The 17,976-nt window shown below is 36.4% G+C and overlaps 2 protein-coding genes across 2 annotated transcripts; one reads left to right on the top strand and one right to left on the bottom strand.

Moving 5' to 3' along the window:
• Positions 1-3,531: 3,531 nt before the first annotated feature.
• On the top strand, positions 3,532-8,832 carry LOC110788639 (probable 1-acylglycerol-3-phosphate O-acyltransferase). Its single transcript, XM_021993272.2, has 9 exons — positions 3,532-3,986; positions 4,645-4,884; positions 5,580-5,626; positions 5,812-5,930; positions 6,026-6,183; positions 6,506-6,615; positions 6,731-6,830; positions 8,215-8,338; positions 8,467-8,832. Exons 1-9 carry the CDS (start codon positions 3,760-3,762, stop codon positions 8,590-8,592), a joined length of 1,251 nt encoding a protein of 416 aa, XP_021848964.1. The 5' UTR covers positions 3,532-3,759; the 3' UTR covers positions 8,593-8,832.
• A 4,319-nt stretch (positions 8,833-13,151) lies between these two features.
• Positions 13,152-16,922, bottom strand: LOC110788640 (probable LRR receptor-like serine/threonine-protein kinase At4g36180). The gene has a single exon (XM_021993273.2). The coding sequence runs from the start codon at positions 16,695-16,697 to the stop codon at positions 13,305-13,307; it is 3,393 nt and encodes a 1,130-aa protein (XP_021848965.1). The 5' UTR covers positions 16,698-16,922; the 3' UTR covers positions 13,152-13,304.
• Between the last annotated feature and the right edge of the window lie 1,054 nt (positions 16,923-17,976).

Here is a 17,976-nt window from a genome sequence, read left to right as displayed (position 1 = left end):
TTAGTTTAGATTTGCTTACAGTACTTTGATTTATTTCACTTTGTAAGATAGTATTTTGTATAATGTAATAGTATACAAACTCATATCTCTTGTACTCCTTATTTGAATAATAATAACGAGACGTGTTTAGTATTTCTAGTTTTTTGCCTCCCAAAAATATTTTGTTCGCACTAATCAAGACCCAAATCATAAGAAATAAAAAGTAAATCATACAAAAATGCAATTTTCTAGCCATCTATTGAGGCGGGCAAAGGTTATGCAACGTCTCAATAGGGCCCTCATACAGGTCTGTTGAGGGGGGCATTTAAGAAGTGAGCCTCAACAGAGGAGGCTGTTGAGGCGGGCTTCTGTAAAGCCCCCCACAACAGGTCCTTATTTTTCGCTTATCTGTAGAGGTTGTTGATGGGGGCTTTCAACAGATCACCTGTTGAGGCGAACAAAGCCCGCCTCAACAGATCACTGAGCTGTTGAAGCTACGTCTGTCGCAGCGGGCCTTGTTCGCCTCAATAAACCCAAAATGCCCCCCTCAACAGGTATTTTTTCCACTAGTGAGTTTAGATAATATTTGATCAATGTTATGACATTCATATGTAAAACTTAAAGGCTAGATGTTTAATAACATCATGTATAAGTTCTTCAGGAACTTTTCTTATTTGCATGATTCATAACATGTTATTAAATCAACATTATATATACTTCTTTTGCAACTATTCGCCCATTGGAGTAAGAAACTCCTCTTATAATATTCATAAAGTTGCAAATCCGTCTTACCATTCTTTGGATCCATATTCATATACGACATCATGATAGTTTTGAAACATGTAATAAGATATTATAACTGGATAATCTACATCATATCATGATAAAACATAAAAACAAACTAAATGTATGATGAATGATTTATTTACCTATTAACTACACATGTATATAAATGTAAGACTCAAATGCAAAACACTGTAGAGTGTGGATATTTCAAATCCATAACTTGTTGGACTTCAGGTCCATGAGCTCATTTGATCATTATAATAATGTACACCAAAAACTTTTGCGTGCCCTCGATCTACGGTAAATGAGACACAAGTTTGCGTTGTTATATCACATCACAATATGTCCAAATTATAGTATTTTATAATTAAAGTGATCACTTTGGGAAGATAACCAGCAATTATCGAATGAAATATTTTATATGACATTATATATGTATGATGTGATAATTCAGGCCATCCGGGTTTAAGAACACCCGTCATGAGAATTTGAAAATTCTTGTTAAATAAAAGTTTATGTGCTGACATTCCCTCATATATTATATATATATATATATATATATATATATATATATATATATATATATATATATATATATATATATATATATATATATATATATATATATATATATATATATATATATATATATATATATATAAAGGCAAGACATAATGATGAGGTTGAGTTGTATTTCAATCGAATAGTTATAATGAATCGATTGAGAAAATAAATACAAGAGATATTAAAAGCTTTAAAAACTTTTATAATGATAGGTGATTTGAAGTTCACCATGATAGTAAGTGACCTGAAGTTCACCAGAATGATAGGAGGTGATTTGAATATCACCAAGAAGTTTACAAATGTTTTATGATTGATGGAAATATCGTAAATCTCTTGATTGGGGCAATGATACATCAGCACGAAAACTTTTGCACTATGCAGTTGTATTCCCATCAACATTAATCATGGGGAGTAGATGCCCTGTGCAGTTGTATTCCCATCAACATAATAATATGTACACCAAAAACTTTTGCGTGCCCCCGATCTATGGTAAATTACTGTACATCCGATCTAACTCATGGTCTCACACGTGCGAGACTTTTTTTTTCTACAAATCATTTGCATAAACGGCAACACGGCGTTATACAGTAGAGGGGAGAGAACAAACCTGGGAGAGGAGCGAGAAAGCGACACCATGGAGAGGAGAGAGAAAAATCTGTGAATCTTCTATCAACAATGGAGTAATCAAATCAATTCAACTTCTCTAATTGTGAAAATACGATCCATGGTTTTATGTAACGGCACCGGGAAGTTCAAGCTTAAACAAACATAAATCTCAAAATCGAACCTGGTGTTGAAATCGACCTCAACAATATGATTATCGAAGACCTAAAATTGGTTTTGAGAAACGAAATCAATCTAATTGATGATGACAATAGTATTCCACTTTCACAATTTGGGGGAAATAAAACCTAAAAGGTAATACTTCTCGTAATATGGTTATTCAATTTCTTTAGTTTATTTGTTTGATATATAAATTTATTTTGACAAAATCATTCATATTAATAACTGAAGTTGTTCATCATCCAATAGAAGAAAGTTCAAATCAAACAACGTTGAAGGTAATTTTAAAATAACATATTTCGAAACTAATAAGTTTTCCATTAGTATCATATAAGTTTGCCATTAGTACTGTATAAGTTTCCTAATAGTATCATATAAGTTTCCTTTATGATTTTCCATGAGTATTATATAAGTTAACCTTTAGTATATAAGTTTTATTCCGAATTGTATATGACATTGGTATTGGTGGCGGGGAGGCCAGGGACTGTTTATGACATGTTTTGCTAAGCTTAGTGGAAGAGAGGGGCTTGTTTATGACTTTATGATGTTGTGATGGGCTATTTGTGGCGCTAGGAATATGTATTGTTGTTTGAAGGGGGGGTGTTTGAAGTGTCTCGGGAACTAGAGTATGTAGATAAGTTGCTCAAGCAGTTACATAAGCAAGAGGCTGGGTGAGGGGTTGGGTTGGGGCTGTCTGTAGTGTTTCTGTTCGGTTGGGGCTCCAAACTATTCTGGTTGCTGTCATTGATTCCAATTGCTGCTGTCATCTTCGTCCTTTCATGTGGTCCAAAAACTGACAGAGTGAGGTTGAAAGAGAAGGGAAAAGTGTGGTCCTTTGTACTTTGACAAAAGGAGAGAATCAATACTGGTACTTCTTATAAATTGGGGAATCTTTCAGGTTTAGGAGAGAATATTTCAGATGAATGAGAATGGGAAGACATCTGTAATGGGAATCAATTACAAGCAATCAATTTCAGTTCATTGCAAAAGAAATCCAAAAGAATAAAAGATAGAAAATAATACCTTTGGATCTTGAATTCAGTTGGTTTCCCCCCAATAAACCTGATGCTTCCCTCCAAAATAAAATGCTGTAGATTTTAAAGTGTTGTCTAGGTGTTGTTGTTGCTGTTCTTATAAGAGGAAAGAAAAGGCGCGTGAGTTTGCGGCTTGTTTGTTGCACACGCACAATAGTTTGGAGGGAAAATTGAAAAATTGGCCGGAAAAGGTTAATTTTGCCCGGAATGTTGGAGTAAGGTCCCATTTTTGAAACAATTTTTTAATTCAAGGTACTATTTGACAAAATAAAAAATACAAGGTACAAGCTCACAAACTGAGGCAAAAACAAGGTACTTTTTTGACAATTTTGCCTTACTTTTATTCTAACTTGAATACGATTATACGCGAAACCGGCAATGATAGTTTTGGCACTGTGTAACTTTGGAGCGGGAGCCACGAAAGTGTTGAGAAACGGAGAAGTTCTATGGAATGATAATACGTCACAGCCTACGTTAACAGGGCTAGTCCTTCCATACTTGATCCGTATTAAGTGTATTTCAAACCGTGGATTCTCCATTTCTCTCCCATAAAAGAAGTTTAAAAAAATCTAAGACTGCGTGGAATATTAAGCGGGGCGTATTTTAGTATCGTATGAGCATAATTAGGCGCTTGGGTAGATCACCAGTGAAATTTGTGATGGCGGAAGAATTGAGGACGGCTGCCGCTGCTACTGCCACCGCAACTGCTGCTGCAACGCCTGCTGAAACGACGACTTCGGCTGGTGGTAAGAAGTGGACGTGGCCTTCTCTCCTCCGTTGGATTCCTACCTCCACCGATCATATCATCGCCTCTGAGAAACGCCTCCTCTCATTAGTCAAGTACGCTGTACTTTCTTCTTTCTCTCTTCAAAATTTAGGTTTTTTATTTATGAATTTCTGTATTAACCCTAAATTCACTATTTTAAGTTGATTAGTTCATTGTTTCAACTGCCCCTATTTGTCAATTTTGATGAAATTGTGTTTAATTTGGGGTCTTTTTTGGTGAATAATTTAATCTGGATTTTTATTTCTTAGTTAATTAGGATTTTTTATCATTGAATACCAATTTGTGCTTTTTAATTGATCTTATGTTTGTGGATTGAAAAATTGGAATTCCATGAATTTATTTATAATGATCTATCTCTTTCCCAATTTTGAATGGTCTATGTGTTTTTGAGGCTTGAATTTTTTCTTTATGAATTTAAGATGATGATTTAGCTTTATTCTTGATTGGTGGCTTTCGTACACAATCATATGCATATAGTAATTAGTGAAGTTGAAGGTTTTAGTCTGATGAAGTGAATTAATGTTTGATGTTTAAGCATCTGGATCATCTCAATTGTGATTGTGGTGGAAGATTGGTGTAACTTTACAATGCACTTTGTAATTTGATGTTGTCACGTCATTCCATGAGATGACAGAACGACTTTATAATAGTGGGTATATAGTATTATAGTTGGGAATTTATCTTATGGGTTTGGTTATTTTCTTATCTCAGGACTCCATATGTGGTAGAACAAGTGAATATAGGTTCCGGTCCGCCTGGTTCTAAGATTAGGTGGTTTCGATCTGCAAGTGACGAACCCAGGTTTATAAATACCGTTACTTTTGACAACAAAGATGAAAACGCCCCTACAATGGTTATGGTTCATGGGTATGCTGCTTCTCAAGGTTTCTTCTTCCGGAATTTTGATGCCCTGGCCCGTCGATTTAGGGTCATTGCTATTGATCAGCTTGGGTAAGTTTTTTTCTTTAGTCGGCCTTGTGTTGGCTTTAATTTGCAGTATTCGCAGAAACACGACTGTTCTTTATTGAGCTTCTGAACTTTCTAGTCTAAGTAACGACTTCTTTTATGGGAAGTTAGTGACTCAGTGGTATCAAATTGGTTGTGTATTTCCCTTTCTTTCATATTTTTTATATTGAGAAAGATTTGATTCTGGCAAAGGAAGCATGGTCCTGGAATGAAAATCATACATGCATACCTATGTGGATATCCCATTTCATTAGTCTCTGTCCCCTTTCATTAGTCTCTGTGCTGATGTGCATGCTGCAAATTCTTAAATGGATGGATTTTTTTGGTACCGTTTGGTACTTTTGTTCATCACAAACATAAAGATCTTACCGTGTTCATTAGACGCTGATATAACGTAAAATAAAAGTGTTGGTGACTGGGTGGAAGACATCTATGAGATTTTGCAGGAAATGATTAGCAATTGCTATAATGTGATTGCACTACGCACTTACGCAGTCTACTGGAGGAGAAATACTCTCTTTCCCATTGAAAAACAAAGGTCAAGAAATTGAATAGAATATAAGAAGTAGCTATTTCATTTGCCTTTTCTGCACCCATCACCCTCCATAAGATTACGATGAAGCCAAACTTTTTTTTTTCATACATTCTGTGCTTGATATTTCTGTTTTCGTGCCTTGCAGTTGGGGTGGATCAAGCAGGCCGGACTTTACGTGCAAAAGCACTGAAGGTTAGCCATATTTTCTTACTTATTGCAACTTGAAAGGATAATTGCTTTTATTTTAAATGCACATCCCCTATGCTGTTGTTATGGATGCAGTTTAAATGTGATTTCATCATGTATAAGTTGGTCGCATCTGCTGTTTAAAAGATGCAACACTTTTTCTGATGCATTTCAGTCTTTCTACTTTGCAGAAACTGAAGCATGGTTCATTGACTCTTTAGAGGCATGGCGTAAAGCCAAGAATCTTAGTAGCTTCATTCTTCTTGGGCATTCCTTTGGGGGTTATGTTGCTGCTAAATATGCTCTCAAGGTAAGTTTTATTTACATCTTTAACTTAGTATTAGCAGGGCAAAACTTCAGGTTTTTAAAATAAATTTAATGATTACCGAATTTCTGTTTGTGTAGCATCCTGAGCATGTTCAGCACTTGATTTTGGTTGGATCGGCGGGATTTTCTGCAGAAACAGATATGTCAGAGCGTCTGACCCAGTTTAGATCAACGTGGAAAGGAGCTGTCTTGAACCATCTTTGGGAATCCAATTTTACTCCTCAGAAGATTGTGAGGTGATTTTACTTGTAACTTTTCTGATGTATCTTTTCATGTGTAACTAGTAACTACGAAGTACAAGATACCAATTTAAATATTTGTTTATTCATGCTCTAAAAAATGATGAACAATGAATAATCCTGCAAATTTGAAGTATGATTTCTTCCTCTTTAATTTTCTTTGAAAAAAAAAAGTAGAGAACCTCCAGAGAAAAAGAAACGTGATTACTTATGCAGCTGTAGTTAATAAGTTATACACATGATATGTCAAAACTATGGTGTCAAATTCTACTGATTTTCTTTGTCAATGTCTCTTAATATGCGTGGTGCTATATTGCAGAGGGTTAGGTCCATGGGGTCCTAATTTGGTTCATAAATATACAAGTGCCAGGTTTGGTTCATATGCAACTGGCCAGTTGTTGGACGAAGAAGAATCAAAATTGTTGACAGGTAATTTTACATACAATTTGTATTGACCAACTAAACTATCTACAGACTTTTAGGTTTTTTCGTTATACTCTTCTTAATAACAAGTCAGTCTCTAACCTATTGTCTTTCTACTTAGACTATATATACCACACACTAGCAGCAAAAGGCAGTGGAGAACTGTGCCTAAAATACATATTCTCATTTGGAGCATTTGCTCGGAAACCGCTTCTACACAGGTTGGTGGCTTTCTGTTATTTTCTGGCGTTTACTGTTGCTTGCTCATATTTACATTGTCATAACTTCACTATTGCTTGCTCATATTTATAGACATTTTCATAAACTCATAACTATAGAAGTTTACATCCATCATTCACATAGAAAGATTTTAGCACTACAATTCCCTCCATTCTGTATGTCTGAATACTACAGTCCCCTCTAGTCAGATAAGACACGACAGCAGAGTACAAGCATAAAGTAAATTTCTACTACAAATGTGAAGCGGATGTTCAGACACAATGAAAATGATTGTATTACAAAAGGAATGCTCAACATGTACAGTTTCACTTTGCGTCTTAAACCTGCCATTCTGGTGGAAAAGGCCTAACCATATATGGATGCTTATTGACTGGAATAAGAAATAAATGAAAGCTCTACCACATTAAAATGGTCATTCTTGTTACTGACTTCAACTACTCTAAGGTAGTGTTTGGAAACTATAATTTCAAATTCTGGATTTCAATTCCAGAAATTGAAATTCAAGAATTTAATTTCAAATATGATGATTGACAAACTTTAGGAATTTTAAATCTGGAATTTAAAGTATTAAAGAAAAAACTACAGATATTTTAATTGAGGTATTCTTCGATCTTGTGATTCTTGTCCGATAATCTCAGCGGAAGCGACGACCAAACTCCTGGTGGAAATCGTAGATCTTTAGGTGGCTTAGATATTCCCTAATTACTCTCTCACCTTCACCACCCCCTCCCACCCACCGTTCACCACCTTTGCCCAATACCTCCGCCCACCACCTCCCCTTGAAGTTTCCGAATTCAAGATACTTTCTTCCAACCTTGGTTAAATTTAGATGACATTCATCTAGTTCATTTTTTTTTGCAACAATTATGGATTGAAGGTTGAACTTCTAAAAAGCAACCATAGCCAATGAATCATGAACAAGGGAATTTAGGAAAGACATGAAAGCATGAAATTGAAAAGAGAGAAGAGATTCAAGAAGATTGTAGTCTTGTAGGAGAGAGATTCAAGTTACATCGAGCCTTGAAATTGAGATGCAATCGATCAGACTATAAGCATTACATGATCTGTGATTTGGAATGGAGATCGGAGAGAGAGAGAGGGGAAGAGGAGGACAGAAGGTTGGGTAAGAAAGAAAGAGACGACTGATTTGGAATTTGAAATTCCGGAATCGTAATTTGAAATCCCTATTTTTATTCCCAATTTGTTAATGTCAAGGATTTGGTCCAAATCAATTCCAAATTATTTGGTTTCTCAAACAAAGGATTTGGGTCAAATCCAGAATTTGAAATGAATCCATTTATCTGAACAAGACATAAAGGACTTTTAAGATTGGAGAAAATGATCAATTTTCTTCTTCCAATGCAGCGCATCAGAATGGAAAGTGCCAACTACTTTTATCTATGGCTACCAAGATTGGATGAGCTACCAAGGGGCCCAAGAAGCCCGTAAGAATATGAAAGTCCCATGTGAAATCATTAGGGTTCCTGAGGTACGTATGCCTCTTTCTCTTTCTCTTTCTCTTCCCCGTCCTCGGGGTTTCTTGTATGCTGAAGAGTATGATTTGTTTGCAGACATGTGTTGACGGATCTTTAAAATTCCTTTTTTACCCCATTGCAGGGTGGACATTTTGTTTTCATTGACAACCCAAGCGGTTTCCATTCTGCTGTTTTCCATGCTTGTCGCAGATTTCTTTCATCGGATCCTGATAGTGAATCCTTTCCAGAAGGCCTAACTTCTGCTTAATTTTAAACTGTATGTTGTAACTTTATTTTTGTGTATAACAAGTAGTGATTTACTACCACGTCATTTGTTTACTCGTAAAATTTATTTGGATCTGATACTTAGGGATGCCATAGATTAGAGAGTAGAAACATTTTTGTTTTTGTTGCTCCCTTACAAATTTACAATCTTACACTTCTCTTTTGGGGGATCTCTCATTTTATTTGTGAATATTGGTGAATAAAGCTAAGCATGGTTTACTTACCCCTTTGTTGATTTACTTAACTACTCCGTACTCCCTAGGTTATTATTTTTACTTTTGTAGACATAACAGAATACCAAGTGTTCGTGGAAGACCCAAAGTCAACTTTGATTATATTTTTTCATCTGAATTTATTGTTCCTTATCTAAACTATATGGAGCAACTTATTTTGTCGATGGGGTAAAAAGAACAAAGTTTCCCGCGTTTTTTTTTCTATGCTTCCCGCTCCTTTCTGGTTTGACCGATGACAATGACGATTTCCTACGAAGATTCATGTTAGTCGATCCTAAAACATTTTGGGACTAAGACTTTGTTCTTGGTGAAAAGAATAAAGCCTTGATAGTATTCCTTAGCCATATAGTCAAACCCGTGTAGTTCCAGTTCGTTTGACCCTTACATGTGTAGTGACTGAAATTATGCAGCCTGCTAGAGAGTTAATGTCGTTTTGAATGTCCTCTACATGTAGAAACGACATGCATGTAAATTGCTGTAATATATTTGCTACCTTCCTGCAATTGTGTCATCTACACATTTTTGGCCAAGTACGTGTTGTCAGCAAAAGTAATGGTTGCATTTCCATAACATTGCATTCATTTTTGATTTTTCTTATGTTTGCAAAATGTGGTACCACTGCTTTTCCTTACGATTCTCACATGCTTTTCTCTTTTCTGTTTTTTTACCGCCTGCTTTAACTGTTATTTTCTTCCAAAATGACTGTTTGATTATTTTCATGCTTTTCTCTACTTCTGTATCTTTAAAAACATAAACAAAAAACAAAAGGACTGATTACTACTATGGACGAGTTAGGGGAGAAGACCATTAGTAGTAGTCCCTCCATAATGGAAGACCATTGTTTGGATAAATATAAGAAGCCAATAATGAACGTTTGTTTTTTCTATGTAATCCTTTTCCTTGGTTGATCATGGAAAGTTGGAACATATGTAATCCTCTCCTTATTTATGGAGTTTTAGCAGGCTTCTCTATGTTTTGCGGGTTTAAGTTTTTTACAGTTGTGGTAAAAGAAAGTGAGGCTTTTTGCAGGGGAGATCTATGCACATGTGCTTAGAAAATCATTGTACGAATTGATTGTTATTGTTTGATTCTTATGGAGATGGAATCAAAGTTTGTCACCAATAATGTGTACTAGTGTACCTTTTTAATCTTTTACCCCTCTTATTGTTACATAGTGCACTTCATTTTTTACCTTTAACATACTTTTACCACCAATCATCCAACTGGTTTATTGCTGGCTTAGTGGCTAGTCTTAATTCCATTTGATTAATTGGTCAAGTGCACATGTTAAATTTCCATCTTCGATGCATTTCGTGGCAACTAACATTAAATTATACGCAAAAGGTCTTGTGCGCACAAGGTGTATAATAAATTTATTGTACACCAAGATAACTTTTATTCATTTTTTTGTAACTTTAACCTACTTTTGATTAACTTTTATATTAGTAAAAAAAGTTGATAGATAAACATTTTAAAGGGTTAAATGATTAATTTATACATTATTAGTGATTTTGAAGAAATAATTTTTATTCAAATGAAAAAATTTATCATTAAAAAATAGATAACTTTTACATATATAAATGTAACTTTTAAGCATTTTGAGTCAACTTTTACTCCGGTGTACACTATTTATTATACACCCATTACAAATAAGAATTTGTGTAAATTATACTTCCCTGTCCCAGATTAGTTGTTACACTTTCCTTTTTCGTCTGTCCCAGATTAGTTGTTACACTTCTAAATTAGGAATGTCCCCAAAATTATTATATTGTCTCTCTTCCCACTAAAATTTATTGTCCCCACACCCTCTCTCATTCAACTAAAAAAAATACCCCACAAACTCCTATCATATCTACTTTTTCAATAAAATAATAATTGATAACAAACAACCACTTATCACCTAAAACTTTGTGCAAAGGTAAATATAACAACTAATATGGGACGGAGGGAGTAACTTTGTAGTCAAACTTAAAGTATTTTGACTACAATTTTTAAGTATGAAGGTTATAGTATCAAGGTAAGTTTTGAAACCAAAAAACTATTACTCTTTGAAATATTTCTTTTTAGATTATAACATAAACGTCTTTAGTCTGTCAAAAGTTGTGTCAAGTGGTTTTCAGCGAAGGATCGATGGCTCCAAACAACAACAAGCTCGCCGATATCGATTTCTTCAACTTTCTCTCCAATGATTTCGACGACGTCGATTTCAACTAACCAGTTCACCTACTTCTGCTTAGTTTCTCTTTCATAGGTTTTTGTATCAATTATATAATTGCTCGAATTTAATTTTATCAAGAACAAATTTAGGGCTTGCTGTTTCGATTGTACATGTTTTGGAGTTTTGAAATTTTGAAGTAATTTTGTGAAGCCTACCTTGTTCATCTGAGGGCTTGCGCTTGTTGTGCCAAGTTTTAGATATTAATTTATTTTGAAACTTATTTGAATCAGGTTAATTATCCAATTCCATTTATATTAGTAGTTTTTCCTGAAGATCCTTACATTATGAAATGGGTTAACTAGGGTTATCATAGTTAACTTTGCTTAAATATGTTTGAGCTAGCTAATCGAATTATGTATAAGTTGAAATTATAAAAAGTTGATATTTAAAAAGTATATATCGCAGTCGTGTCGGGTTGTAAACAATTATTTTCGGGTCCAGGTTAATCCAGGTTGGTCAATTTCGGATTTGAGTTTACAAATGTTTGTTCAAGATTCAGCCTTTCGAGTTCGGTTCGACCCAACGGGTTGAGATATTTCAATATGCGTATTATATTGTCATTAATTTAGGTAATAAACATACAAAATATAGGCACAAATTAACAAACTTTCATACACAAGTTTTATTTTTTAGTCGAATTCCATCATAAAATGGCGTATAATTCAAATTAAAATCATATTACACCCAACAATAGTAATAACGTGTTTACTGTGCTTAAAATTTCTCATAATTTCATTTATTACTATAAATACAATGATTATTAATCGATCGGGTTAAAAATAGGTTCGGTCGAATTTTAACACATAACTTTTCGAATTGTTCAATTTTGGATAAAATGGTTACGAATAAAAAAAATATTGTTCAAGACTCAATACATCGGGTCGATTTTTTCAGGTCTACCTATAACTAGAGCTGTCAAAACAGGTCATCGGGTCGGGTTTGGGTCGGGTCATCCCGGGTCTCGGGTCATGATCAGGTCGGGTCGTGTCGGGTTAATATTCCATCCGGGTTCGGTCGGGTCGATTTCAGGTCGGGTCATGTCGGGTTTTTTCTTATCCCGGTTTCAGGTCGGGTTCGGGTCGGTCACATTTCGGTCAGGTTTGATTTTGGGTTCGGGTCTTATCGGGTCGGGTTTAAGTCGGTTTGTAGCAGATAATTTCGGGTTCGGTCTTATCGAGTCGGGTTTAAGTCGGTTTGCAACACAGTTATTTTCGGGTCCGGGTCTTAGTTTGGATTGGATAATAATCAAATCAAATAGAATTCAGGTCGGGTCACTCTCAGGGACGGGTCAAACTCGGGTCTGATAATTAACCTATACATTTTAATTATTTTATATTCTAAAAAAATTTGTTTAACTTATTTTAGAGCTAAATTTTTCGGTATCTAGCAATAAATAATTAAAATAGATTTATCGTTGAAGTTAATATTTGATCGTGTCATTGATAACTCGGGTAAATCGGGTAGCGGTTGTCACAAGTCGGGTCAATAGCAGGTTTCATCGAGTTACAATCGGTTTCGGGTTGACATCGGGTCGGGTATCGAATTGAGTTCGGGTCATTGTTCGGTCGGGTCAGTTCGGTTATCGGTCATTTTCGAGTCGGGTGTCGGGTTCGGGTTCGGGTGTTACAACATCGGGTTTAAATCGGTTATCGGTTTTTCGGGTCGGGTACAGGTCGGATTTCGGGTTACCTGTTTTACCGTAATTTCGGGTCATGGTCGGTTACGAATTCGATCGGTTCAGGTCGGGTTTTCAGGTCGGGTCAGTTTTTGACAGCTCTACCTATAACACAGTACAAATATACAGACGGATTAAAAAGACAGAGAAAAAAAAAAGTTGGACCCCTTCTTTGTCATATTTTGAAGCATTTTATATGTTCTGAGTTCTGACGTTCTCACGAGTTCCCACCAATTGTGTCTTTTTCCCATATAAAACTGATTAAAGTATAAAAAGTACTGCATTAACGGCTACTTTTCTTTCGCAATCCACGTCTCATTTCCAGTTTTGGCGGGAATTAACATTGTTTAGTTACCCAACAAACTTTCCGGATTTTATCTTTTGCTGAGTTCCCGGGTTCAATTCTTTGACTGATATTAATGAAATTCTCACATTTCAAATTAAGATAACAACATTAAATACTCTATTTACAGACATCAAAAATCACTAATGCAATTTGTTAAAATTGAAACAAAATCACAAAATCTGAATCACAAAGTTGGTTGGGTAGTCAACTTTTTCTTCATGGGTCACCCAGCAGGGGAAGGGAGGGAGGTCGGATCCGCGGAGGAAGGTATATCGGGGCCTACCCGACAACCTTCAAGCATAAAGACGATATCGCCCATCGACGGTCTCTCACTCGGGTCTGGTGCTGTGCAAAGAAGCCCAACTTTGATCCCAAGTAAAAACTCTTCCCATTCAGATGATTCCGGGTCAAGCTCGAGCAAACCTGGGTCAAGTAACTCGGATATTTGACCTGTTTGCAGTTGTTTCTTGACCCATTTAACAATATCTTCATCTTGCTCAAACATAATGGGTCTTTTCCCAGTCAATATCTCCAACAAAACAATCCCAAAACTATAGATATCCCCTTCTTTTGACACATGACCTGTTAACCCCATTTCTGGAGCAACATACCCAAGTGTTCCGATTGGTGGTGTTGATGTTGAGGCTTCAATAGGAGTTGCAATTGTCAACCTGTCTAGACCAAATTCTGATAAATGTGCTTCAAAATCAGCATCAAATAACACATTTTGAGGCTTGATATCACCATGAACCATATCTAAGGAGTGCAAATATGTGATTCCTCGAGCGATACCGAGTGCAATTAAGTGCCTCATTGGCCAGTTTAGAACATGGCCATCATGGTGAGACGCTTCTTGAAGAAGAGTAGCCAAGTTTCCATTAGGCATGTAGTCATATACTAGCAGTCTTATATCAGGTGGACCGGCATAATACCCCCTTAAAACTGTGAGATTCCTGTGCTTTACTTTCCCAAGCATCTCGGCCTCCTTTTTGAAGCCACGATCATCAAGAAATCCATCTGGTAATCTTCGGATTGCTAAGACCATTCCGTCAGCAAATAAGGCCTTGAATACCATCCCATATTTCCCTCTGCTAAGGACATTTTCTTCATCAAATTGCCTTGTTGCTTCTAAGGCTTCTGCTAAGGTTATCTTGTTATTGAACATGACAAGCTTTGGAGTACCATTTTCGCTGCTGCTTCTACTTCTTTCTGCTCCAGAGCTTTTTCTCGGTGGGCTGGGTTTCTTCTCTCCCCCGTTTGCCTTGCCTCTCAGCTTTTTACGCCAACGCAGTAGGCTTATGATGTAGCCACAACAACATAGTATTAGGAAAACAAGCCCTGCAACTGCAACACCAATAAACAATATCAACTTCCTCCTTTTCTTCCTCTTCAAATATGAGCACTCTTTCTTCAATGGATACCCACATAGGTTTCTGTTGTTTGCAAACAATGAAGGATCACTGAAGTGAGAGCCTATTGTTTTTGGGATTTCTCCTTCGAAATGATTCGAGGACAAATTAAGGTTTTGCAAGCTTGATAGATGGGTAAGATTTTCTGGGATGAAGCCACCTAAATTGTTAGATGAAATATCTAGCACTCTAAGCTGTAGCAATTGTGACAATGAGCCTGGTATTGACCCTGATAAATGGTTGGAATCCAAAACCAAATACTGCAAATTTGAGCATTTGGAAATGCCCTCTGGAATATCACCATCCAAATGATTGTGACTCAAATCAAGCTCTTTCAAATGAGACAGCCTTGATAATGAATTCGGAATATTGCCTGCCAAACGGTTCCTTGCAAGTTCAACTACTTCTAACTCTGAACAATTGCCAAGCTCTGGTGGAATTTTACCCGAGATTCGATTATCAGATAGAGAGAGGACGTTCAAGGACCGGAGGAAGCCAAAAGTCGCCTGGATATTACCAGATAGGGAATTGGAGCTAAGATTCAAGTATTTCAAGCCAAGTAAACTACTAAACCCCTCAACAACATCCCCTTGTAAATTGTTCTCCTGTAATGCAACAACCTCCAAATTGGGCAACCCAAATAACTCAACAGGAAGATTCCCAGATACATTCTGCTTGCTCAAATCTAAAACTCTTAACCTCATCATACTCCCAATGCTTGTCGGAATCGAACCCCAAAAGCCACAGTTACTCAAATTCAACACACTCAAACTCTTCAAATTACCAATTCCTACAGGAACCTGCCCAGAAAAATTGTTAAAGCTGAGGTTTAAAGTGGTCAAGTTAGTGAGTTGAAGCATCTCATTTGGGACCACCCCAGTCAACTCATTTTCACTCAAAGTCAATACTTCCAAACTCTGAATGCTACCAACATCAAAGTCAATAGAACCCACAAATCTGTTCCTCCCTAATGACAAAACCCTTAAATTATCTAAATTCTGAAAAATTGCCGGAATTTTACCAGAAAATTGATTTCCTTCAAGATCAAGAACCCTCAGCAAACTACATTGTGCAATTTCTTCAGGAAATGGGCCTTTTAGAGAATTATTAGCCACCCTAAACTCCTCTAATATTGTCAAATTTCCAAAATTCAGGAAAAGTGACCCTGTGAAAAGGTTCCCGGAAAGATCTAAAACCCTCAACGTTGGAATATCCGCCACCCAATACGGAAACTCGCCAGCAATGCGGTTCCCGTGAAGGTTTAGGACCTCCAAACCACTTCTGAATGTACAACTCTTTGGCGGCTTTGCCACTCCCGTGAGGGCATTGAATCCCAAGAAAAGAAATCGAAGCAACCTAGGGTTTGATATATTACAAAACACAGAGGCGGGGACCACACCAGAGAGATTATTGTAGGATAGAGAAAGTACCTCAAGCGCCGGCATTGCTCCAATTGTCGCCGGAATGTTACCGGAGATGAAATTACTCTCCGCCGAGATATGAACAAGCGAAGTACAGTTGAGGATCGCCGACGGGAGAGTTCCAACAAGGAGATTCGAGTCTAACCATAAGTACTGCAGAAATTGAAGCGCGCCAATACTGGCGGGAATCTGACCGGTGAACTTATTCGACGAGAGGTTTATCAATGTGAGCTGCGAGCTACCTGAAAAATTCGTCGGGACTTGGCCGGAGAAATTGTTGTAAGAAAGGTCGAGGATTCTAATGTTGGGAGAAATTCTGCCTGAAATTTTCCCTGACAAGTCGTTACCGGCGAGATTAACGACCTGGAGATTATTAAGTAAAAGAATATCCGGCGGAATAGCGCCGGAAAGAGAGTTATTATGAAGGTAAAGAGCGCGGAGGAGAGCAAGGGAGGAGAAAGAATGAGGAATAGAGCCATGGAATTTGTTAGAGTGAAGGCTTAACCTCCGCAACTGGCGTAAATTACCAAGCTCCGGTGAAAGCACACCGGTAAGATGAAGGCGGGGGAGGCGGAGCTCATCAACTCTAGTAATGTAACAGCCAACGCCACGCCAGTCACAAGGGGCTAACGGCGTGGACACATCCCAACCATCTAAGGCGCCAAGTGGATCATTGAGGTTATGCTTGAAGGCTAACAATGAGTCAAGTTCCGACACCGTAGCAAATACGGTGACGGAAAAAATGGTGGACAAAGCGAGGGAGACAAGAAAAATAGCCGTTGCCATAAAAATGAAACATAAAAAAAAAGAAATGTGTGGGTTATGAGTTATATGAACAAGGGAGAAAATAATTGATGGGTTTCATAGTTGTTGATGGTGGTTTTTTTGTTTTTGTTTTTGTTTTTGTTTGGGGAATGCGGACTTAGAAGAAGGAGCGTATGCTGCTTTCTTTATTGCAGTAGTGGACTGGGAACTCTGATTTGTAACTGTTGATTTATGCTCTACTTCTTGTTTACTTCTCCCCAAAACATTTATACACGTAGACTAGTACTAGTGTACTACATGTACTCGTACAATGTTATTCCATATTCTATGTAGTCTTTCTAAGAGCATGTGGCCTTCCCCCATTTTCAATAGTGTGTAACTATAATGGCATAAGCCATAAGGGCGGGTTTGGTAGGTTTGTGTCCGTATATGATTATCCGGGTTGGTTTTTTTGATACCCGAAACTTGTTGGTTTTCTTTTAAAAAAAACAGGTTTTTCACCCTTAATAAAACAAACTTGGTGACTCAATAACTTTGAGCAAAATACGTAAAATATTATCGGACTAGTAAAAATTAAAATGTAAGAAGCCTGACAGAGACCTAATAAGGCTACCATTTGTGCATTAAAACTTTAAAATAAATATTTTATCTGCTATTTTTTTTGTCAGTTACACGTTATTTTCCGCGGTCATCAATACACACTTTTGACCATTAATAAATCCAATTACATATGATTTTTTTTAATAAAAAACAATGATAATTTAAAAATATATAATTTTATATATTGATAAGAAAATCTAACAATATCCAAACATAATAGTTGTAATAGTGAGAATTTAAGGTCATAATTTGAACACAAAACTTAAAGGGTAACAAAAAAAAAAAAAAACAGATAGAGTCATGGAGTACTTCATATTAGACTATTTAGCTTTTGTATCAGAGTAAGTGTAACTAGTAGAGGTAATTTTCTTCTCAACCATTCAAAGATTTATCCCGAAATCCTGGCAAAGAAATTTGGCTTGATTGACTTTTTAGAAGAAAACAAGCATATATATGAAATCATGTTAGTATTTAAGTCTTTTGTTGATCATCCAATTCTTCAATCGGAATATGATAAGCTGAAGAACATTAGCCTTCAAATTGAGCTATATATATAAAAATAGTTTCAATCCCTTTGATGTCGCCTTATGTTCTTAGAGCATCTTTAATGGTAAGCAAATTGATAAGTGGCTTTCATTTGCCATGCACGTTAGATTTTCAAGTTACTATTTTTTCATGTGTATTTTGCTCCAATGGTTAG

Source organism: Spinacia oleracea, chromosome 2, assembly GCF_020520425.1.
Source record: "Spinacia oleracea cultivar Varoflay chromosome 2, BTI_SOV_V1, whole genome shotgun sequence".
Lineage (NCBI taxonomy): Eukaryota > Viridiplantae > Streptophyta > Magnoliopsida > Caryophyllales > Amaranthaceae > Spinacia > Spinacia oleracea.
Note: the sequence above shows the minus strand (reverse complement) of the source record. Positions and strands in the feature narration are given on the sequence as shown.

Excerpts from the sequence above, each read along its gene's own strand:
- LOC110788639 (XM_021993272.2), top strand. The coding sequence starts at position 3,760 with ATGAGCATAATTAGGCGCTTGGGTAGATCACCAGTGAAATTTGTGATG. Across the intron at positions 6,616-6,730 it reads AGAATCAAAATTGTTGACAG|ACTATATATACCACACACTA; the intron begins GTAATTTTACAT and ends CTTTCTACTTAG. Across the intron at positions 6,831-8,214 it reads CGGAAACCGCTTCTACACAG|CGCATCAGAATGGAAAGTGC; the intron begins GTTGGTGGCTTT and ends CTTCCAATGCAG.
- LOC110788640 (XM_021993273.2), bottom strand. The coding sequence starts at position 16,697 with ATGGCAACGGCTATTTTTCTTGTCTCCCTCGCTTTGTCCACCATTTTT.